The sequence below is a fragment of the Protomyctophum bolini genome (genome assembly GCF_963924005.1).
Source record: "Protomyctophum bolini genome assembly, chromosome: 8".
NCBI lineage: Eukaryota > Metazoa > Chordata > Actinopteri > Myctophiformes > Myctophidae > Protomyctophum > Protomyctophum bolini.
The window spans coordinates 33839111-33863833 of record NC_137869.1 but is presented as its reverse complement, the minus strand read 5'-3'; the positions used below and the strand labels follow the sequence as shown (position 1 = coordinate 33863833).

The following is a 24723-nucleotide window of genomic DNA, read 5'->3' as shown; positions in this document are numbered from 1 at the left end:
CCACCACAACTCCTGAATTCAAGTAATGGGCAGGAATTCTGTCTGCTGTTGTAATACAATTGACTAAATAGGAGGGTTCCTATTCCTATAACATGCCCTTCCAGACCGGTTTGAAAGGCATAATGGTACTACCTACACTACATGTACAGCGTCTCCTCGTTGCCTCTGAGTTTTAAAGAATAGACCAAATACACAAACCTAAATCCCAACACTAAACCTAAACCTCACAGGAAGCCACGAGCTAGTCATAAAACCTGAGGAGCCATGGGGTGAATTAACCCTAAACAAAACCCAATAAAGTTAAATAATCCTAAAACAATAGGGTAAACTTAAACTCGGGGATAAACTGGAGAAAATCTAAGTGTTTAGATCAGGCTTCCTTCAGATACATGGCGAATGCACTCATTCCTTGCACTGTGCTTACATACGTTGCGGTCTTCGGCCGCGACATATGTAAGCACAGTGTACTGAAGTCCTTCAGTCACCCCCCAGAGAGGACGTATAGGGCCTTAGTCCTACTCCTCCCAGCCAACACCCCCCACTGACAGGTGGTTACCCACCCCCCCCCCCCCCCCCCAGAGAGGATGTACAGGGCCTTAGTCCTACTCCTCCTCCCAGCCAACACTCCCCACTGACGGGTAGTTACCCCCCTTTTGATTTACAGCTCAAACCCACAATTTAACATTTTGGTTTTAAGATGTTGATATTCATTTTGTATTCATCCTTCATCCCCCCCCCCCCCCAGAGAGGACGTATACTCCTCCTCCCAGCCAACACTCCCTACTGACAGGTATGTACCTAGGTCTAAAATGTAATATCATACACGATGATTTGCGAATGGATAGAACCATGTGAATCATTTAGTAAATAAATTGTCTGATGTAGCTTATTCTAGTCATTGTTTTCTAAAATGGTGGTTATGGGTAAAATGAACCAATGTCTGCGGGTAAATTGAGTCAATGGGAATCACTGTCTTTGCTACACAAATTATACTGAATGACCTTTAATTTGCATGTACATACTCATTTAAGAGTTTGCAATATTGTATTAACAATATTGCATATACAATGTTCTGAATAACAAACTTTATTTAATTGTCTTAATATTGTTTAAATAAGACTATTTGAAAAAGGGAAAACTGTTATATTATTGATAAGTGAATACATTATCTGTTCAAGTTTAAGCTTTTAACATTACAATTTCATGTGGTTCAACTTACCCCTTATCTGGGGCAAATTCAGCCACATATTTTCATGGCCCTTTGTCATAGATGCTTACTCATTTCAATTGATAGACGACATCCTGAAATATGGGTAGATCATTAGATTTGACTACCATCTCATTTTGCCTTGCTTCCAGGACAACTTAAGCAAAACGTGGTTCATCCCCTATATTATAGAATAAAATGAACTTTTACACAATATTCTAATTCATTGTATAGCACAAGATGGGTGATCCGAGCACTCAAAAGTTAGAGGGGGCAGATATAGGGTACTTTAAAATACAACGTACAGCATTAAAGCCTGTCTGTTCAGTGCCTTGTCTCCATAATGTTCTACCTTGTATACACGTTCTTTAACCAACTGATTTTCATATAAATTTATTTCCATAAAATACATACAAAAGTTACAAAAGCAGAACCCCTACCACAAAGCAGTGAAGACAAAGTGAACCTAGGTATACATTATCTACCTAATCCATGTAAGCAAACCTTTCCAAATGAGCATCCTTCAAGAAATAGTCCAGCAGGCAAAAGGGTTATTTTGTTTAAAGTGCAACATTTGGAAGTCTTATGTATATATATTGTCTACATATATTCATGAATCCACTTGCTGACCGGCTGTCAGCAATGAGCAATTTTTTTATAGGAGTTTGTGTGACCCTACCCTAGCTACACATTGAGTGCCGCCTGGTGGACAAAGGTAGTGGTGCTTGGGTGCTGGGTGATTTTAGGCCATTCCACTATGACACGCGTCCACTTTTGGCTTCCATCTCGAATGCTAAAGCATAGCATCAATGCTACTGAGCTAAAATGAGATCCACCCTTGCTCTAGAAAACGCCAATGTTCTCAACTTCCCATCACGCTCACCAGATAATCAGAAAAGACTGTTCAACACAACGGACAGTGCATTAGTTTCCAAGCTTGCAAAGGGCGTGGCCTAAAACAGAAACTATTGGCTATTGAGGGGGGAAAAGCAGTGCAGGCGGGGCCCTGGCAACCATGCATAGCAACCAGAGTGGTTACAAAAATGAAACACAGCAAGGCAATCTTATAGCGATATCAAACACCTTAAGACGAGCCTGCTCGTCATCTGTACCCAGTGTCATTGATATAGGACAGTTATATGCGTGATACAAATCCAATATAATGTGACATGTCAAACTAGGGGGTTTTCATGATTCTGAATCCATTCCAAGCATTAGTTTTGCACAAACCTTGGGCTAAAAACGTCATGACAAATGTGATGAGGACAGCACATTTTGTGCAACATTTGGGCAAGTGGCCATGGCTGTTATTAGCCCAATGAGTGTTTTGTGTAAAACGAATGCCTTGGAATGGATTCAGAAGCATGAAAACCCCCTAGTTTGACATGTCACATGCTACTTAAAGCATAAGGAATGTTTGACATTTTTGCCTTATATAGGATGTTAATGGTAGGGTCACATTGCATAAACCCCTATAAAGAAATGTGCTCAATACTGACAGCCGGTCAGCAAGTGGATTCATGAATGTATGGCTATAGACAATATTTTAGTCCAATAAAAATAATTTACCATTCAAAAGATTAAGTGAACTGCTGCTGACAGATGCCAAACGTGAGCGGTGTCCAGCTCACACTGTTTGCATACTTAAGTATTTCTACAAATAAGTGACAACACAATCAGGGTGACGATGACCAGACTTCATTTACAGTAAACAACATTCTGCCTGAAACTTTACATTGGTCCCTTCACCTTTGACTACCTATAGCAACAGTGTTCACCATTATGTAAACTTTGCCCTCCAGCAGACAACAGAATAATTGTCTGGAGTGTGGACTGTATGAGTCACTGCTGACTTGCGATGCACTCTTCATTTGCGAGCGGTGTCATAGTTGGCTACAAACCAATCGCATGTGTCCTTCAAAGCTGTAAGTAAGACAGAGGAACAATCAGTGGCAGATTCATAAACCGTAGATGGAGCAAATATGTATTTGTCATGCCGTATTCCATTGTCTAATGTGCCAGCAGTACCTTTGTTGAATGGCGTGAAGGTGAAGTTTGGAAGATAGCGCATCAGCTTGGCATTGCTAGCAGTCTTCTTGAACTGTCCGTCTGCTTTACTGGTATCATACTGGAAGTCACAGGTCATGGAATTGGACACTAAGAATTTGGGACATAAACCGTACAAACAGTTGTATCCGAGCATTTCACATTTTTTAAGAAGGCAATTAATCACTAAAGTACAAATTCACCCAGAAGGACTGACCTACTTGTGGCCAGAGCCTTAGACTGACAGAGTTACACAAACTGCGTTCACTTCATGGGGCCAGTCCAATGGTGGCTCTCCTACATAGACCAACTGGGCCAAGTCCTGGACCGGAAGTAGGCAGAAATGCATTGGACTCAGGCAACAGCCCAGCTTTAATGATCTTGAATCCCTTTATTTTTAATTGTTTTGTAGCAATAGTACAACGTAAACATTAAAGAGACTTTAGTTGTTACTGTACAATACTTTTAAAACAGTTGTCATGTTGCACACATGCTTATAGCGCTTATTTGCACCGCCCTCGTTGAAAACAATGCATTTCCAACTCCAGCTTGGCTCAGTTAAGGCTGCATGAACAGCACTCGAGCGCTCAGTTTCTGCCCCCTCTATATTGTAACTCTTCTATTAGATGGCTCTGCTTGTGGCCACGTCTTTAAGCATCAGTCTACAAGTCATGTGCCAACACATGCATGTCGTCTCACCAAAGCCTGGGACATTTAAACCCACTACGGTCATTTCAAAGTCTGATCTGCCTCACTCTCAGTCAGTGTAAAGACCCTGTAACATATGGGTGCAAGCCATTATTAACTTTTCACAATTAAACTTTCGTACAAGTTTGGGTTGTGCAACTACAAATATTGGTTACAAAATATTATCCCCATTGACTTAAACTGCACGGCAACACACATGTTTTATCATTTTGTACGGTGACACACATGCTTAATGCAATGTCAGTCAATGTGGAGAATATTTAAAATTAGGGCAACTGAACTGCTAAAGACTTCTAATTTATAGAGTTACATCACAAAGTTAACTACACAACACATCCCAAACTTCTACCAAGGATTTGATAGTGCTTAAATATCAAAAAATGTCTGTGCCTCTTCTCCAGTTTCTGCAGGATCTTCTTCATCTGCTGCTTCACATCCAATCTCATAAACATGTTTCTTCTGATTGAAATAGGGTCCTCATCTTTGTTAAAATGGTAGCAACACCACCGGCACGTTTAATTTCCCAGCTCAGAATGATTTGCTGTGCAGACATCCACTGATGTACTAGCTTCAAAAGGATACCACCACTTCACCTTTGAAGCCCAGCGCTTGGACGACTGACTCTGCCGCTTCTTTAATAGACACCTCATCTTCCTCACCAACTGAAACCAGCAGGAAAGGAACACATTTCTTAATTATCACACGGACCTGCTGATGTAATGTTTTTTATTTCATTTCCAATATGACTGTTGTGTATGTATGGTAATTTACCAGAAAGAATTATAGGATCCACTTCATTATACTCCCTCAGCACCCACAAGAAAAGGCGGGCGAGGTCTAGGGAGTAGATGAACTGTCTTCTGGGAGTGCCTGAACCCCAAACCACCAGGGGCTTGCCCTCCTCTAACAAACAGACACGTAGAATAGAGAATGATTTAACAAGTCTGTAATTAAATTAGTTTATTACTGTATTGAATTTGGCACAACTTACTCTGAGCAATGTAGACCTTGTGTATGAGGCCGGGCAGTACATGGCCGTCCTCAATATTGAAATTGTCATGGGGACCGAACACATTAGTGGGAATCACAGCTGTGTAGCAATGTCCGTGCTGCTGGACATATGCCCTGCAAAACAACAATTTGGCCCTCCATTCATATACATGCAGTAAAAATGTAAGTACATACAGTTGAATATGTTTTAATATATAATCCACATGCGAGTGTACTTGGCTTACTTGTTATGGACATCAATCATTCTCTTTGCATAAGCATAGCCAAAGTTAGACTCATGAGGTGGGCCGTTATGGATCTGTTACAAAAGGAGAGGTGGAGGTCAAACACCATTATGCTTACAAAACAGACATACTGACAGACAAATGTTGGGGAAACTATTCACTCTGAACATGTATTGTAGCCAACTAAGCTTTGGCAGAGGACTGTCAGCTTTGGCAGCAGGGAATCGGTCCCCGTCCTCTCACCAAAATGAAACGGTCACAGGGGTCTTTGAAAGAGACTCTTCCATAACCTGCCTCTGCAAAAGGCCTTGAAGAGACTGCTCTACCAAATCCGAACTTGGCTGGGAACCATGTTCTCAGTTGTGTTCCCTGTTGTTTGCCATTTAGCTTAGGTTTATAGTCAGATTTTTGGTGGAATAAATAAGTTTATAATTTTTTATAAGTTGTCCTTTTCCATTTTAAGGTTGCGTCCCTCACACCTAGACTAGGTGCACGTAACATGGGAGGGTCGTTTTATTATTACCGGTATTAGGGATTGGAAGGATCATTTACTAGTTCCACAAACAAAGAGGCTGCAACTTGAGGAACTCTAGGAAAGGTGAGACAGAATGAGAATGACTTCAACATTTACTTAGAATGACAAGTTTACTTTTCTGCTGGTTTAGCATGTTTGGAGAGTGGAGACGGAGACATTATTTGCATATATGGCCATACGGCGCTGTCCCATGTTTCGAGTGCTATGGTTAAATGTGAGAGGACACTCGGGTTTAATACTGGCTCCACCGTAGCTGTGAAATAAATGATTAGACTTTGAGAGGGTAGCCTTTCAGGGTCTACTGCATGGTTAAATCAATTTGATCAAACATACCATTAGACCCCTTTTAGGTGGTGACCTGGCAATCCTACATGTAGCCGACTGAAATAATTGAAAATGTAGTTTAGTTAGTGTGGTTGCCCTCTAGTTAGTTACACTATTTGTAACTCGGCTACTCCCCAACACTGAAGACAATAGGTACATTATATCACAACAGGTGCACAAAAGACTCTTACCATAGTCTCATCGATGGGGTAGGTTGTCTTATCAGGGAAAATGCAGGTGGAGAGGCAGGATACAACTTTAACCGCACCGACTTCATGTGCTGCCTGCAGGACGTTGTCATTGATGTAGACGTTGTTTCTCTGAAGGAATAGACACATCATGACAGTAGTCACTAGTCAAGACTAAGAGAGTAGCCTAGTTGAATAGCCAGTCCACGGTCGTGGAAAGACAAGTCCTTATTTATATTAAGACCCAATTATTTCCTCATGCTGTTCCAGTATACGTACCCAGAAGTCCAAGTTGACCCTCATATTTTTGAACAGTCCTCCCACCATAGCAGCAAGGTGGATGACATGTGTGGGCCGATGCTTCTCGAACACCGCCTTTGTCTCCTCCGCGTTCCTAAATAAAAACAAAACATGCAGAGTAGAGTACCCAGCCAGTTCGCTGGTTTGGGTCTAAAATATAAAACTGAGGTGCTGTCTATATGAGGACATATTCTGCGTTACCCGCACAAGTACTTAGCCGATCTGCCCTTTCTGCCACACGGAGACAGCCTTTTGCGGCTCTTTTTGAAACAGACTCCCAGAGTGACAAACTTCGGAGACACTACTTTGTCGTCTCCATGTGTACAACGAATGCCATAAATGGTGACGCCATAGTCCCCTCGCCCCCTCCAAACTAACCTCACATCACCAGGCTTTCCACCTCCAAAACAACCGATGGTTTATGACGAGCCTTTCATAACCGCCAGCTCACTGGTATTAATTGCTTAATGGTTATTTATGTGAATGAATGGTGTTGTTTGACCTGTAAAAGGGAAGCCTTTAATATTGTTAGTGCATTTGTTCATTAAGTGCTAATGATTTATTTCACCATAACCACTTACATATGTATCACAGCTGTTATTAGTAGAAACAAGCAGGTTCTCACATGAGGTTAGCATCCTTAGAGGAGAGGAAGACCCATTCTTCGTCCTCCTTAGCCTCTTCTTTGACCACATGCTGTATGGCTCTCCCCACCAGACCAGACCCTCCTGTCACCAACACCTTCATTGGACCCGAGTGATCGCCCAAGCAATCGCTCTACACACAACACAGAGTGAGAGAGAGTCAATTGATTTTGAATGAAGCACATGGTTGTATTAGTGGATTATTGGATTGGCTACCCCGAGAACTTACTACTAACTGACTGAGAATCAACCTAGGGACCACTGTTGTGTTCCCCTTAACAGCCATTATGTATTATTATATTGGTTATATTGGCACATTTCCTAATAATGGTGACTCAACCAGTCAATCCCATACAGTGTGGGGCGTACACTTTCCCGTACAAGTCAACTGAGGACGTTATTGACTTTCCAGTAAGACAAGTTTGACAACATTGACGTGTTCCCGTACAAGTCAACTGAGGACGTTATTGACTTTCCAGTAAAAGTTTGACAACATTGACGTGTCAGTTACAGTAAACCTATTTGTGCAAATAAAGGCAAGGCACTTGTCACAGCATCGGAGCCCACAGTGTGCGAGCGTCTCCGAGCGTATACTAGGCTTACTCGCCACTCGGCACCTGCCCAAGTTTGGGTTGGATGTGCATGTTTTTGTACTTTTTTCGTGTAACATTGTCATCATACGTCACCAGGTCATTTAGTGCACTCTGTTTCGCAACTTTGCATGGTCAGGGACCACATACAATACCTTCACGGACCACCAGTGGTCCACGGACCACCTGTTGAAAACCTCTGGTCTATATGACGTCAACCCTGACGAGTATGCTTGTGTTGCAGCTTAGCTTTTACCAGTAGCTTTAGCTAAAATTAAGAAATGGCAAAGACAGCAATCCTCAATACGGTACAGTGGCACTTGAACATGAAGACAAGTTATACAGCATTTGTGGTTTATCTGTAATTATAATTGTATGTCCTACAAAGCAACAAGTAATCACAGGTGAGGAGGACAGGTGCCGGCGCAGGTTCGTTTACTGGTATTTATTTTTATTTTATTTTATTAGCTTGTGGAACGTAGCCTACGTAATACACTGTAACTGTAAAGTCGGTTTATTTAGTAATTTAGTGCAAACGTTTCGATGCGTACTCTTCTTGCAAACACACGTTAACTGACTTGTAGTCGTCAGATGTTAACGGTCGGTTAGGATCACAGTACGCCACCGCGCCACTGTCAGATCTGAGATCAGATGATTGATTTATAGGCTATACTTCGTCGTACTACGGTACGATCGAAGGGAGTCGTTTTCACACAGTCGTTCGACGGGACAGTCACACAGATTGGGCATAACGAAACGTTAGCATTTTTGTCACATACAAGAAACTTAGAGCAACATTATTCGGTGGCAGGCTATAACGTGACTTTGAAATGCAAAAAATAACAGAAGGCATTTTTTTAAAATTTTAAATTTCTACAAACACATTAGTCTAGACTTTAGATTTACTTACCAACGTTAGAAGAACTAGTTTTCATCAGACACGGCCGTGTGGCACACAGGCAGCTCGGCTCTGAACTGAACTGAAGGAGGGGATTGAGGCTCTTCTTCTACTTCTGGTTTTCAACCCTTTACTGCCCTCCATTGGCCAGTTTCTGTAGCACAACGCAGTAGCTCATCTTCAAAATGTCTAATTTCAGGTCCATTTGGTTAATTTAATTGGTTCCATAAGACCATAACTTCCATACGTTAGTTATTATCTTTACAATAAATTATTACAAGTATTAATGAAAGTGTTACTTTTCTAGTTTGAAAATGTTTATACTAGGCCTGCCCTATACACAACTCAATACAAAACAGTTAACTGTGGACGACACCATAAAGCATTACACTTTTTATACAGATTTTTTTTATTAAAGTTTGAAACCTTTCTGAATGATAAAATTATTCCAAAGCAGTTTGTACAAAGCCATTAAAGCATACTCGATAATTTAGATATTGACTGAAAAGTATATTAAATAAATAAAACAAGGTTGTCTTGATCTCAGTCAACTACATTGCTAAAACAAAAACCCTTAAATAGTGCATGAGCAAGGAAAACTAGAAACAAAGAAAGAATAAAGTGTGGCAATTACTAGTTTGGTTGCCACACTAATAAACAAATATAGAAATACCTTTTAATATGAAAGCAATTTTAGAAACAGAATGTATTGTTTTCTCCAGATGTTGATAGTTTATCATATATCACTCTAATGGCAGATATCTTGATAAGGAAATAGGAATACTTAAATACTAATCATTCATGACAGACCACAGGCCTCGCTGATGCTCCACCACTCTCAATAGGTGGAGTCACAGCCCAAGGCATGCTGGGTAGATAATGAGACAGCCACGCCCCCCAACTGCTCCTCTGTCCGTCTGCCACCTCCCATCCTCCAACCACCCATTCCACCTCTTCGCTCTCTATCTCTCTCCCTCCATCTCTCTCTCCAACTCTCCATTCTTCCTTCCCTCCATCTCTCTCTCCCTCTCTCCCTCCATTTCTCTCCTCTCTTAGAATCAGACTGTAGCGCTTTCCCATTGCTCCCTCTCCTCCTCTTCTCTCTCCATCTCCTGTGGTCACCCAGCTATCCTCCTTCACATGTCTCCATCCTTCTATTGCTTCCTGTCTGCTGAACACGCGGTACAGTGTCTTCCTGTACACGGCACCTCCTCCTCCTCCCTCTCTCTCTTCGTCCATCTCTCCCCCTCCCTCTGCCTCTACTTCCTTCCTCCCTCCCGCTGGTTTCAGCGTGATAATGGGCCGTACTCTATCTCTGTCCAATCCTCCCCTCTCTCCTTCCCTTGCATCCTCTTCTCCTCCTCCCTCTCTCTCCTCTCCTTCTCTTGAGACGAACAGAACGGAGCGATAGACCGCCACCACCCCTCCACCTCCTCCTCCGCCCAGCGGATGTGAGATGGCTCTTCCACTCATTTCTCCTCCTCTCCTCATCCTTCTCTCCCGCTCTCGCAGTGCCAGCGGCACATACACGTGCAGGTACCAGCGTGCACACAGCGCCGCACATGCACATGTGCATGCACCCGACAGCATGCACAGCAGCACACACCCTGCAAACAGCCACCAGCAGAACAGCCCCACTCCGCCTTGACCGCCGCCCCTATGACCCTGAAGGTCAAAAGGTTTCACTGTTGTGACACTCGCTGTGGTTGTAGGGAGACGGATAGGAGTAGCGGAGAGTGTTGTTGTAGATACTGGAATACTGGTAGTATTAAGAATAGAAGGAGGAGGAGGAGGAGAAGTAACAGTAGTAACTGTAGTAATAGGAACATTGGTTGTACGAATGGTAGTTGGAGGATGATGACGATGAGCAGTAGAAGTAGTTGAAGTAGTTGTAGTAGTAGTAGGAAGAGGACTAGTAGTAGTAGTAGTAGTTGTAGTAGTAGTAGGAAGAGGACTAGTAGTAGTAGTAGTAGTAGTAGTAGTAGTGGGTAGAGTAGTAGTAGTAGTAGTAGTAGTAGTGGTGGGGGGGGGGATAGTAGTAGCAGTAGTTTTAGTAATAGTAGTAGTAGGTTCAGGCGTTGGCCAATAGGGAACAGTAGAGGCGACAGCCCAGGGAAATGGCTGCCATGTCATTCCATCACCCCTGACCTCGGACCCTGAGCCATGATGTGTCCAATGCGCCAGCTGAGTGACCAGCTCATACCAGGAGGACGTTGCTCGGATCCAGGACCATCTCTGGGTTGGGGTGGGTTCGTCATGACTCTGTGTGGCAGAATGCATGTGGGATCCACAGAAGTCTGTTTCCTTTAAATCCACCACAGGGGTTCCCTTCAGCCAGCCAGGAGAGTCACACACCTAGCAACAAGATAGTCACACAGCTGGCAACAAGATAGTCACACACACAAGATAGAGTCACATAGCAACAAAACAGTTCCACATACCTAGCAACAAATGGACCAGTAACAAAACAGAGTCAAACACCTGATGAATTGAGTTCTGATGAGTTGAAAATGGTGGTCCCTGTTGTAAACAAGTCTTAGTGCTTTATTCATGGTTTCGTCCTCAAAGTAGCAGTTTTTGTATTGACTTGTGCTTAGCCAATGAGATTGCATGACCTCTAGCTTGTAGAAATATTGCACCAGTTTATGTTAATAATGTTATGCTAATAATAATATCACTAATATTAAGCCTATGTTGTTTTGCTGGACTGAACTTACCACGCTCTCTGGAGCCATATTGACGTATGGTCCGTCTCTAGTGTAAACATTGTCCTGGTAGTCGTCTATGACTAGGTAACGATGCAGGTAATCCAGGGAACAGGAACAGGCCCAGGGGTTACCTGAGAGGTAGAGGTAAGGAACCTCCTCTTTTTGGCTAAACCAATCAGAGGGCATTACCAGGATCTGGGCACACAGACAGGAAGTGGAAATACAAAACAGAAGTTACTGTACAGTACTGTGTGTGTGTGTGTGTGTGTGTGTGTGTGTGTGTGTGTGTGTGTGTGTGTGTGTGTGTGTGTGTGTGTGTGTGTGTGTGTGTGTGTGAGAGAGATTTATAGTAATGTAATGTCACCTTGTTGTTTTCAATTAAAAGTGTCTCGATGGCAGATAGTGGGTGGAGCATGAGCTCGGGCAGAACTCTGATGTTATTATATGACAGGTCCAGGATCTAGAACACAGCACAGCCAGGATTAAAAAAACAGTAGATCATACGTCTCACATATTTCTAGCTCCTCTCCCCTCTCCTACCTCCTCTCGTACATACCTCCAGGTTGTTGAGTCCAGAGAAGGTTAGGTCTGACAGAGAACTGATGGTGTTTGCTGGGAGATGGAGCTCAATGAGTCCTGGACATGCAGAGAAGGAATGTTCAGGCAGTGATGTCAACCTGTTGGATCCCAGTTTCAGAACCTTCAGAGTGGGAAGGACTGGAGAGGAAGAACCAGAGAGAGCTGGAACCTGGAGGAGAGGAGAGGAGAGGAGAGGAGAGGAGAGGAGAGGAGAGGAGAGGAGAGGAGAGGAGAGGAGAGGAGAGGTGAGGAGAGGTGAGGAGAGGAGAGGAGGTTGGTCATTCATTCATTATCTCATGCAGTCAGTCAGTCAGTCAGATCAGATGGTTCTTAAATACCTGGTTTCCGGTCAGGTCTATCCCATATATTTCTGGGAAGATTTGGAAGGAGGCCCAGGTTAGACTGGTGAACAGGTTGTTAGTAAATAACAGCACCTGGAACACACACACACACACACACACACACACACACACTTTACTGTATCACTTTGGAATTTGGTCCTCAGGAACCACTAGTACGGATGGTTTTATATACTACCGGAACGTCTAGTATGACTGGTCTTCTATCCTTCCGGCTCTAGTACTTCTCTATACTAGTGAGTTGAGTTGAGTTGGGTCTTCTATCCTTCCGGCTCTAGTACTTCTCTATAATGTTCTGTTAAGGTTTAAATGTGTTGTGTGATACCTGGGTTGTAGGTTCGATTCCCGTCGGTACGTCAGTGAATCCGGCCGATGTGCAGTTCTTCTGGGGCCGGTGATCTTTGTCCCGGTCGCTAAGACAACCAGTCACAGCAGTTGCCACGGTGACATTGGATAGGAGGAATAGTAGGACAAACGGACGCATTCTGCTAAGACCCTCTGACTGTCTGTCTGTATGTCTGTTCAAGGAGAAAAGAAAATATGTGTCCTGCATATGTGTGTGTGTGTGTGTGTGTGTGTGTGTGTGTGTGTGTACGTGCGTGTGCATGTGCCATAGTTTGATTGGCAGCGGTTGAAACAGGATGTGTGAAATGATATTGCTTCTGTAAATAACACACATTCACACATATGCTGACTATCACTCGCTTACAAACATTTATATAAACAGCCACACACACTCACACACACACACACACACACATTTTGCATGTTTCATAGGCCTATATATATTTATTTATTTTTCGCCAATTCTTCGCCTTCATGACTCTTACAAAGTTTGTACCAATACTCACACAAATCGATATATTTCTGGTTTCATGTGTTCAAGACGTGTTAAAGTTTTAGGAGGGGCCCATTTAGGAAAGAAAAATGCACAGGAAAGTAAAAAATTGTATTGTGAGTCCTGTCATGTGATAAAAGGGTCGACGCTGACACAGCCCTGGGTAGGCCGCCCGGCCTGGCAAAGACCTGAGGAACATCTTTTTCTAGCCATTCATAAATACATATTTTATGAATATATGGGCTAAAGTATACAGTAGGCCTATGCTGTGTCTTTGCTAAGGAGCCTTTCTTGGCTCAAGATGATGCAAACCGCTCTGGCTTGGCTATTTGTTTACAATTACATAGTTTTATAAAGTGCTTAAATGCTCCCCTCCTGCACTCCTCTGTGAGAGCAGATGGGTGAAGTTGAAAACTGATCCCCACGGGATCATACAGGTCTAATTATTTATTATTATTTGAGCAAAAAACAGGCTTATAATTTTACAATAGCATCACTATTCACTAGGCTATATATGAAAGCATACTGATGTTGTAAGGAAACTGATGACAGAAATTAAAGTCAAATTTAAGAACCAAACACACGTCTGGTGGACTCTGTCCCAGTCCCTGTTGGGGACATATAGGCCACTGTCAGTTAAGAGAAACCACCCGCTCAGAACTTTGTGCCATTAAACAAGTTGGATTGTTTTACTAGTAAAGTGCAGCCTACATGTCTCTTAGCCATGATTACAATAATAACTCAGAGATTTGTTTAATTTGTATAATATTGGTTTTGAACCAACACCATACATAATGTTCCAGTTCCAATTTTGGCTGCTCATTCTTTTGTTTCATCACTTCAACAATTTCACTTGTTTATCCTATATCCTGTATGAGTTTATTTTTAATCCTTTCTCCTGGATAGAAATTGGTATCCCAACCTGACAATGTATTTGTTTACTAAACAGCTGAGACAGAGAGACCCCAGATACTGAACAAACTTTAGCAATAATTGCTATGGGAATATAGAACAATTTAACACTTATTTTAACAAGAATAATCACATACAGCACCTTTAATACTTTTATTCATAATTTCAACAATAAGAAAGCTAAAGACACATTCCTTTAGTAAACAATTCTTACAGCATTTACGCTGTATATAATATTGTACAATTCTGCTTGTTTTCCCTTCATTATAATTGAGCCTGGTGCTCCTGAGCTGGTTTCTCTACTGTGGAGAGGAGAATCTGCCCAAGAAAAGAATTGACTTGGTTTTATTATGCCTTATATAGAAAAGGAATGGGTGGTCTGCTGTGAAGTGTTCTTCGTGTCTCATCATGCAGAAGGAGGCTATGCCGGCTGTAGCTGCGGCTGCTTCCGTGCCCTCTTCGTTCACCTCCACAAAGGCCTTGTGTGCCACTGTAGACAGGAAGAGTCCTCCGTGACCATTCATTCCGGACAGATCCGCCTTTGACTCGCAGAACACATCTGTCATACCCAGCTTGGCCAGGGGATCGTTCAACTCATACTCTTCCTCCAGCTTGAACTTGGGCAGGTGAACTATGATCTCTGTCTCAGTGTCCATGTCCTTGGTCCATTCATTTAGCCTGGCCTGTGTTAGCTCATTCTCTAGCTATAAATGTATGAGACACACACACACACACACACACACACACACACACACACACACACACACACACACACACACACACACACACACACACACACACACACACACACACACACAAACTGTTTAATAGGCTGTATCTAGTGAGTCAAACAGAGGTTCACACAAGATACATTTTGGGAGTCTTACCAGTTGTCACAAACTCAACATGAAATGACACCCCAAGTCCCAAAGCATCACTTGCCAATCAGGTTTTGATGAATAATGTCTGCTAAATGCCTAAATTGTAATTGTAATGTACAAAGCAAGCTAGAAGTGGGTCCTTTATTTATGTTCTAGATATTTTGCTTGGCACTACTGACTGTCATGTATAATTACCTTAAGCAGTGGGTCAGAGCCATCGGTGGCCTCTTCAGGCAGCAGGATGAACATGCTGACTTCTTCCCCCACGTAGGGCAGCTCCAGGATCTGCAAGCTGTAGTCAGGAATGTAGTTGAAGGGTAGTTTCTCCTTCTGGTACATCATCTTCACTGGCTTGCTCTCATTCTGATACACCAGAAACATACAATGAGTGATACAATCAGATCCTCAGACAATTCCAGCTGAGGCATCCTACGCATGATGACCCAACAGAAATTACTCTAGTGCAGGGGTGTCCAAACTTTTTTCAAAGGGGGACATATTAGAAAATATTAAAACACCCAAGGGCCAACCAACTATATATCTCCTGACATAATGTAGCATCGGACTAGTCTATAACAAAGTCACATAATGTAGCGTCGGACTAGTCTATAACAAAGTCACATACATGTGCATCGCATTTAAACGATTCTATTGAACTCATCATATCATCAATATTTCAAATCAATGGTCTTTCGGATCTTTTATCGAGTGTGTGCTATGAACAAAAAGCGTCTCTCAGCCTTTTATCAGCCACATTACCAAATGTAACCAGAGGAGCAACGTAAAAATAATAATAGCTACAAGGAAGAAGGAACAAGGAAGGCGCCTGATGGAGGGGAAAGGAACTGGTTCCACCCACGCACTACGTCCAACCAGGGAAACTCCCCCCCCTGTCAGGTGTAAAGTAGCAACTTGGACACTCAGGAATGAAGGAAGCATGAGTTCAAGTCCGTTGCTCTCCCCATGTCCCCCATGTATGGGGACTAGGTTGGCGGAGGGTGTGTAGAGCCCAGGATCACATTAGATAATTGAAAAATGGGTTACAAAATCACGGGGCCGTTCATAATACAATTGAGGTATGAAGCTGTGGGCCGTATGACATTTATCCTTGCTTGCCTAAAAAAAAACATTCTGAAAAAAGATAGTTTTGTCTTGAATTAAAAACTACATGTTCGCAACGCAGCACGAGGCAACACGTTGTGAGCTTGTAGATCTGCTATTTTCACTAGTTTATGTTCCGGACAAACATCTAATTTCTCTTTTGGGGCTCAAGCTAAAGGTTTGGGAACCACTGGTACACAATCTCAAAATGTACTGGGCGCAGTGGGCGGATTAGAAGTGCTCAGAATCTCAAAGTGGGCAGATTGCCATGAATCATGCTTTCATGAACTCTCCTGTAGTGCCACCCTCTGGCCAAAATGCAGTCTTTCTTTTGTCATCCTAGTTGTTTTGGTTAATTAATTCAACTATTTTTGAATGCAACAGCATTTTCTTCCTCTGCCTGTTCACCTGGTTTAGTTTGAATGCCATTTCTTTGGTGTTTGCTTCATTAAATCGGTTGAGCCAGTTTCCTTTGAAGTAGATGGCATTGACCAGAGCCAGTCTTGTCATTGGGGTGACTGTCCCGGACTTCAGTAGATCTTTTATTTTATCTGTGAGGAAAAAAGACAGACTAACAACTCAGCAGTCAGCACTGACACTAGCCACCCTCCATGTTGGCTTTGTAACTATTCCTACATCAATGGGATTGCATCACACATTAAAATAAAAGACAATAAATAAGTGTCTGGTTAAAGTCAATACTTTCTGTCTGCTGCTCAACCCAGTTGTTGATCTCTGCTCTGCAGTCCTCTGGAGCTCCCATGAAGTCAACTGACTTCAGGTCAGCATGGTAGAACTTCTGTGTGGCTTCTAGGAATTCCTGTATAAAATGGGGAAATTGCTTTGTTTGTTGTAATGTCCACACACAACCAGGGGAACCGTAGCTGGTGATGTGTGTATACCGTACCATAAGGAAACACATCTCACCGTCAGGAAGTTGCATGTAGTCTCCCCATAAAGACGATTGGCGAGTTTCAGAATGTATGAGGCAGATGGCGAGTTGATGTCTCTGTTAAGTGTTTGGAAATCTGCATTCACATCTCTGACCGAGCTGAGCGAAAGGGCCTATACACAGTCGGAGAGACAGGTTGTTAGGAGAAGAAATGGTCTTTGTGCAATAGATGAACACACCTCACCCATTTTAATAATTAAACCAAGGCTGAAAATGGGTGAAGTACTGCTTAACACAATGCTGACAATGAAATTGCATTTCAAGTTTGTCGTGAAAACAGAAAAGGTGGTATAGATCCTCCAAAGTTAAAAGTTGCTTTACCAGAAAGGGCTAGATCTATAGAATATTAGACTTTAGAATGAGAATAATACATGTAAACTGCAAGCACTGCTTTGGGTGCAATCAATGTTAAGTGTATAAATAAAAGCCTATAGGCCTACTTGGTAGCCTACTGTGCTCCATAGTGGGGTCAAAGTACAGGTGTCACCTGTCACAGTCGCACCCTTTTAGCAGGTGCTGGTGCTAGCAGTGCCAACATAAACCAAAGGCATAAGAAATACTATTCTAGCAATTTCATAATGCATTATTCAATTTGAACAAAACAGTCAAAACAAAAACAAAAATAGAGAGAACACTCAGAACAGTAGGCTAACTTTTGGTGCGCGCGTGTGTGTGTGTGTGTGCTGTTAGCCGTTACCTTTGCCATCTGATCAGCAGTGTTGCCTTTTGCTCCCAGATGGACCATAGCTAGCGCTGAGCTGATACTGAAAGGAGAGACGAAGATATTCCCGCTGGCTTTGACTTGGCTTAAAGTACGGTACAGATCCAAGGCGAAGACAGCGTTTGAATCGGCAGTGGTGGCCATGGTGCCTGCTGATGAATGGTCTTCCTGTAAAGAGAAGGCAATGCAATGCTATGGTAAGTGCTCACTGCGTACTGCTAAACGCCCACTGCTCTTAAGTAGTTGCGTAGGGTAAATACTGTGTATGAATTGTGCAAATGTTCAAATATGGGCGCGCACTCGGCGTTCATTAGTTTTCTCTATTTGGAAAGTCTTGCTGCCTGTTACATAACAAACGTAACGTTGGGCGAAACACATGTCTCCAGACTCCAGTCCACAAGGAACGGGTTTCAAACGTGAAACAAAGCGGCCCCCAATTATAAATATAACAAAAAGTCTTCTGGTGATGGTGTAGCCTACATGCATTATTATACTAGTAAATAAGAAGACCTTGTATTTTCTATAAAATGAAGTACCCTACCCGATTTTCCTCCGGAGGCTGACACGGGCACAGCGTTAATGTTGAAAGCGAAAGTATAATAATGATGTGTTCACTCCGTAAAATCCCCCTGAATAGAGAGATAACTCCGTGGAAGTGAAGATAAAATATCGAAAGCATTGGCTGTGCTATGACTAGGCTACTTTTATATCGCTGCTACCTGTCTCTTATTATTCCTGGGTGACCACAGAAAGTCTATAAAACAGGTAGGGCCTACGTGGGGAGGACGAAGGTTGAAACGATAAGTCACTGTCTGTCAGTTAACAGAAAACGCCCTCTGCTCATACAATAAAATGCAGTCATTCAGTCAGTCATAAAATATCACATCCACATCTTCAACCGCTTATCCGTAGTCCGGTCGTGGGGGCAACAGTTCCATCAGAGAGCTCCAGATTTCCCTCTCTCCGGGGCAACATTAGTAACTTCCTCCTGGGGGATCCCGAGGCGTTCCAAGGCCAGTGAGTCGATGTAATCCCTCCATCTGATCCTTGGTCTAACCCGTGGTCTCCTCCCAGTGGGATGTGCATCGAGGACCTCCCTGGGGAGACGCTCGAGACGCATCCTAACCAGATGACCGAACCACCTAAGCTGGCTCTTAGGTGAAGAAGCAGCGACTACTCCGAGTCTCTCTCGTGTGACTGAACTTCTCACCTTATCTCTAAGGGAGATGCCAGCCACCCGTCGGAGAAAACTCATTTAGGCCGCTTGTATTTGCAACGTTATTCTTTCGGTCATGACCCACGCTTCATATTGTTTGGTAAACAGAGAACTTTTCCAGCCTTCTGGCTCAGCTTTCTTTTCGTCACATATCACATCAAATTGTGGATTATTATGTTGGGTTTTGAAGTAACATGGGCATTGATTGGGCATATGGTTTAGCATATAGGCAGAACAACTTCCATTCAGGCTTTACTGATCCTTGTTTATTGTTTTTTTTACCTAGGCTATATGAGAAATAAATGTGTTTGTGCAATCAAGAAACGTTTGAGCAGTCAATGTACAGAGATTTTATCCAGCTTCCAAGAAAGTTCAGTCAGTCAGTTGTATAGTAGGCCTATACACAATGGAGTGTCTTGCAATGCAACAACTGTCTGTGATTGAGAAATAGAGTAGACTGTGCGTGCGTGCGTGCGTGAGTCTGCCTGAAATCCACATAACTTGAGAACGGTTCGCCCGACCGACTTCAAATTTGACACACGTTTCTCCGTTCCACACCACCACAGGGAGTTCAGTTCTCAGTGCCAAATCCGTCCGATCGCTGGTTGTCCAGAACCAGCACAAAAGCCTCTGCCCAGGCTCCGGACAGGGCCCAAATCCAGATCGACCCTAGATCTCCATATATGGAGCTGGCCTGTTCTGACATCACAATGATGCACAACCTCGCCATTTATTAGCCAATTGATCACACCCCAACGGGCACTGATCACCCATAGATCTCCATATATGAGCTGGCCCGTTCTGACATCACAATGATGTTCTGTTTGCGACCTCACCCTTTATTAGCAAATTGATCACACCTGATCACCCCCCAACGGGCACTGTTCTAGTTCTTCCTAATGAGATTATACATTTTCAATTCATGCATCACATCAATTGTTAGATGTGTGCATTTAATTTAGCAGATTATCTCAAATGGATATAGAAATGTTATGTATGAATAGCAGTGTTCTCCCCGGACTCTAATTGTCTCTATAGCTAGGACAGACTGTACCAGCCTATTACCGAACCCAAGCTAAAGTTATGGAAATATTACCTCATGCAAATAAAGGTGTGTCTCTGTGAATTACAGTACAGATTTAGTCATGTATCCACCCCTCACCCTCCTGACAAACTGCAGTCCAATAGACAATGCAATCTTAGAACGACAATATTCATTCATGTCTGAGTCATATCTCACAACCCTCCCTCGCACTTCTGCATTACATACTAGGTTTTTCTCAGTTTATTGAAATGTCAAGTCTCCATTTCAACTTATGTTTCCTCTTTATACTAGCCTTGCTCAGTGGCTCCAGCCCTGAATCGCTAGCCACGCTTAAAACAAAAACCTCTGGAGTGAAACGAAATGAGTGTCAGGCTATCTTTATACTTTATTTTCATATTGATACTGGATATTTGCCCACTGCCCAGTATTAAGCACATCTGCCTTGCTTTATGAAAGACAAGGGTGAGTGGCAATCTCATCACCTTTTTCTACTTTAAAATAGGGAAAACCAAATCACACAGATACAAAAAATTAGCTCCGGGGCCAAAAGAAGATAACTACATGACATATCATATTATGAACTGACATAGAGGTGCATGTTACTCTGATAGCTTGTGGGCAACTGGGCATACATGAAGCTATGGCTCAACTGCTATATCTGAAAGAATCACCACATGTAGTCGAACATAAACTGTAAAACTCACCCTTCTTTCCGAATTGTGTTTTACCATCTTCCCCTTATTCTTTTTACTTTTCATTTCTTTCCTTTTCCCTCTGTCCTATATTTGTCTACCAATGTTTATCACTCCTCCAGTAACCACACAGCATTTAAACATTGACACTCCATTTTGTAAACACCTCCTGAACTAGGCTTGGTTTTTGGGGAGGGGGGTGTATATTTGTAGCACGATGTTGTATGATCGTCTTCATGCCATTTACATTGTCATTATCTACACTAGCAATTATTATTTATATGAACATGCATGATGCATGGATAATATTTGTTAAACAAATATTGTGTGAGCCACAGTTTAAACCACAGCATATGTGAGGGCCCCTGCCAGGCCTGGACCAGTGGAATGATCCTGGCTTTTCAACCCTATACAGTGCCCCCAGGATGCTGACGCAAACCCAATTGATGCACAATCCTATCACACACCCATGAAGTTGGCTTAACGTTTGTTTTAAATTACTGCCACTAGGGGGAGCCTCGTGGAGGCTCCATCTGAATGAAAAACTCATCTGAAAAGGGGCTTTAACGTTTTTCAGGCCAAAGACCCCTTAGCTGAGAGAGGGATGAAGCAGGGACCCCCCACTACATATTGGATACATGTTAAATGTGTATTTTCAGACATTTAACATTTAACCCTCAATACTTTGTTAACTTGACCTTTTGACTTGTTATTGGTCTGCCATTTTCCCTGTATACAGTTTACTGTGACTTGTCACGTGCTGTGAGCTTGTAGATCTGCTATTTTCAGCCAATGATCCTCCCAGAATAGTGTTCTAGCCTTCAAGAATACATTTGTATCGCACTTGGTATGCTACATGCATATTATGTTCTATAGACCTTTATGGAAGTGTAGTGAGCCTGTGATGAATGTGGCCACAGTGTTGCTGCCAGACATTCAGAATGACCATCGTGCTTGGTAGAGAGCCATAGGGTTGGAGGAGAGCTGGCTTGTCTCTCCGTAACAGCTCTTTGAAGGTGTACTGCTATTCCATTGAATGAGGACAGGTCCATTAACACTTCTGAAATACAGCAATAGCTACATGTCCTGTCAACAGGTTTTAATAACACAGGTTGAATCCTCTCCACACACGCTTCATCAGCTATGGGATAAAGTTGATGGAGGAATGGGAGATCGTTGTATCTCTTGAGATGGCAACAGATTAGTCCTTAGGCCTAGTAGTAGTAGTGTCAGACCTAGTCAAGAAGTCTTTGCTAACACTTTAGTGATGGAGGTGGCTTATGTTAATATCCATACGTAATACCTATATACTGTACTGTATGTAGTGCCACTGATATTTAGTTTGCCACAGATCTACTCTCAAACTATTTGACCTTCTATAATTCTCATCGTTGTTAATCCTAGACTATCTCAGACTTATTTATGAGCGTGGGATAAAAGCGTCTCTGGAGTTTAGTACCTACTGTATGCTGTTATACAGCAGAGGGGGGATTTCACATTGTTTTACTTATTTATTATCGACCTCCAGTAGGCACAGTGAGGACACTCTTATGTCCCCATCTCTGGCACTTGATGGTTACGAGATCCGACTCTCCCCTAGTGCCAACTGCGAAACAAACAAAGGCCTGCGTCCCCATCGTTGACATACAGTGTTGTCATCTGAATAAGGGTGGAAAAAAATCAACATGCTTCTAAGAAGAGCTTAAACAAGCTGCGGCATGATGAGGCGCCATAACAATGCTGGACGCATCATAAAACCATGGTCCTGCTTAGCTTACCTGTACTGAGCATGACTTTTATGGAGATCAAATATAACCTGGACTCAGCCCTTGAACTATGCTCATTAGTGTGACTGACTGGTGCCGCCACGAATGCAGCACTTGGTGTGTGTGTGTGTGTGTGTGTGTGTGTGTGTGTGTGTGTGTGTGTGTGTGTGTGTGTGTGATATATATATACATGTACAGTATCTGAGTGTATGAATGCACACATGACACTAGACAAATAAATCATGACAAATCACTTGATATGACCTCCATATCCCCCATGATTTCAAAACTGATCTCATTTTAATGACCTGCAGAATACAGTTCATACAGGCGGCTATTTGGATTCTTCAACATATCCAGTCGAACATTGGGCAGTACTGGGCGATAAATGTTGCTCAAATTGTAATGTTTCCTTATCGGTATTTGAAGATGTCCTTGTACTTTGAATAATACAATCTCTCTTCTAAACACTCCTGATACAAATTCTGTTGTATTACGGTACTACAAATGTTAAACGTCTAGACTGGGCTAAGGGCTAATCTAAGTTCCATATAAGCATACACATTTATTTGTGATTAAATGCTTGGTATTATCAGTATTACATACTTTTAGACTCAATTCACAAATATTGCCTAGGTCCAGGACAGGCAGGCTTCAGCGTTTCCTCAGGAGAATATACCATTAATATTCAGCATGGTTTTCTTCAGAACATACTGTTTCCAGGTTTGCAATTTCCCACTTCCTCCTTTGGCATATCTTTATCCCTTTTTTGTCCAGTACTTTATCTGATTCAGGATGATGGGTCTTTGATGAAGTCTTCATTGAAAATGTTCTGTTGTTTGTCAGTCAAAACATTTCCAGGACCATTGATGTGTAGATGGATAGTATTGTAAGCCAATCCACCTGTCTATAGTGTAGTTATCGTCTGCTGCTGCTTTAGCTTTGGCTCTGCTCTGTAGAACTGATCAGTTTTTCTTTCGGCAAGCTCAGTGCGATCTCTCAGGAACAGTGGTGGAAAGTATCTTTGTATTTCACTTTCTAATTTCCAATACTTTTACTTCTACTCCATGCACTACATCTCATATCCAAATATTGTACTTTTGCTTTACGAACACTTTAGTTACTAGTTAAATGGTGCATTTATATAGTGCCTTTATCCAAGGCACTTTACATAGATTGTTCATTGCATTCACCCATTCACACACACATTCATATACTGATTGTGGCGGAAACCATGCAAGTCACCAACCAGCACATCAGGAGCAATTAGGGGTTCAGTGTCTTGCTCAAGGACACTTCGACACAAACTCTGGGGAGCCCGGGTTCAAACTGGCAACCTTGCAGTTACCATTCGGCCACTCTACCCCTGAGCCACCCTTATTTACTTTGTAGATTCTGATTATAATTTTAAAACGTACTTTAACCACTTCAGCCCTATACATTTCGTCCATTTGAAAATAGCCGATCTACATATCGTGAGCTTGTAGACTGCTATTTTCAAAAATGTTAGTTTCTATTAGCTTGTATTCCCCATCGATGATGATGGAGGACGGTTTCTGAACTGCCCACAGCCCTCCTATGAGAGACGGAGAGTAGAACAAAATTGCGCCATTTTTCATGATTATTAGTGAGGACCTATTTTATGAAGATAGGAAAAGTGGTGAAGTGGTCCTTTAAGTAAATAATGTGACTGAGTACATTTTCCGACTGCTCAGGAATCGGGTGTTTCTCTTTTTTCCTAGCTTTCTATTGACAAATGGAATATCAATGTTTACATAACGTATCAAATTGAGCAAATTCCCAGCCCCACTGAGACAGCATCTAAAATGTTAGATTAAATCAAAATGAAATACAATAGTCAGTGCATTATTTAAATTTTCTGAATACTATATTAGGTACCAATAATTTACATAACTTAAATTAAAATAATTACATTATTTATATATCTAATTATCTATAAACATAAGATAACATTATAACATGTTCATGACCTGGCTGATGTCTGCAAGTATAATGAAACCGATTCACACACACTGTCACTGTGTCATATAGAAAACAAAAAATATATATAAAAAGAGAAAAAAATATGAACTCACACAAAGACACTGTTGGCACAGACTATACAGTGGGTGCTATCTTAGACTTGACGTGTAATAGCCACCAAAGATCACACAGACTATACAGTGGGTGCTATCTTAGACTTGACGTGTAATAGCCACCAAAGATCACACAGCAAGAGATGTGCCAGATATAAGATACGGAAACACTCTTCTATATC

At 42.3% G+C, this 24723-nt stretch overlaps 3 protein-coding genes across 4 annotated transcripts; all 3 read right to left on the bottom strand.

The window, feature by feature from the left end:
* Positions 1-1584: 1584 nt before the first annotated feature.
* LOC308319358 (GDP-L-fucose synthase-like) lies at positions 1585-8750 on the bottom strand. Its single transcript, XM_080769386.1, has 10 exons — positions 8688-8750; positions 7169-7318; positions 6523-6637; positions 6247-6375; positions 5197-5270; positions 4953-5086; positions 4733-4864; positions 4544-4623; positions 3236-3335; positions 1585-3130 (listed from the first exon to the last, which is right to left on the bottom strand). The coding sequence occupies exons 2-10, from the start codon at positions 7288-7290 to the stop codon at positions 3075-3077; spliced, it is 942 nt and encodes a 313-aa protein (XP_080625512.1). The 5' UTR covers positions 7291-7318; positions 8688-8750; the 3' UTR covers positions 1585-3074.
* Positions 8712-12814, bottom strand: LOC308320210 (uncharacterized protein; the record flags this gene model as incomplete). Its single annotated transcript, XM_080770528.1, has 7 exons — positions 12647-12814; positions 12301-12396; positions 11940-12131; positions 11748-11843; positions 11393-11578; positions 10072-11030; positions 8712-8829 (listed from the first exon to the last, which is right to left on the bottom strand). Exons 1-7 carry the CDS (start codon positions 12803-12805, stop codon positions 8712-8714), a joined length of 1806 nt encoding a protein of 601 aa, XP_080626654.1. The 5' UTR covers positions 12806-12814.
* Positions 12815-14230: 1416 nt separating this feature from the next.
* On the bottom strand, positions 14231-20789 carry serpinb1 (serpin peptidase inhibitor, clade B (ovalbumin), member 1). 2 transcript variants are annotated; one of them, XM_080769754.1, is made up of 7 exons: positions 20692-20789; positions 17703-17894; positions 16981-17118; positions 16756-16873; positions 16462-16604; positions 15148-15315; positions 14231-14775 (listed from the first exon to the last, which is right to left on the bottom strand). In XM_080769754.1, the coding sequence occupies exons 1-7, from the start codon at positions 20743-20745 to the stop codon at positions 14371-14373; spliced, it is 1218 nt and encodes a 405-aa protein (XP_080625880.1). In that variant the 5' UTR covers positions 20746-20789; the 3' UTR covers positions 14231-14370. The 2 variants fall into 2 exon arrangements, with proteins under 2 accessions (XP_080625880.1, XP_080625879.1); XM_080769753.1 differs by lacking the exon at positions 20692-20789 and adding an exon at positions 18268-18519 and having other exon boundaries at positions 14232-14775.
* Between the last annotated feature and the right edge of the window lie 3934 nt (positions 20790-24723).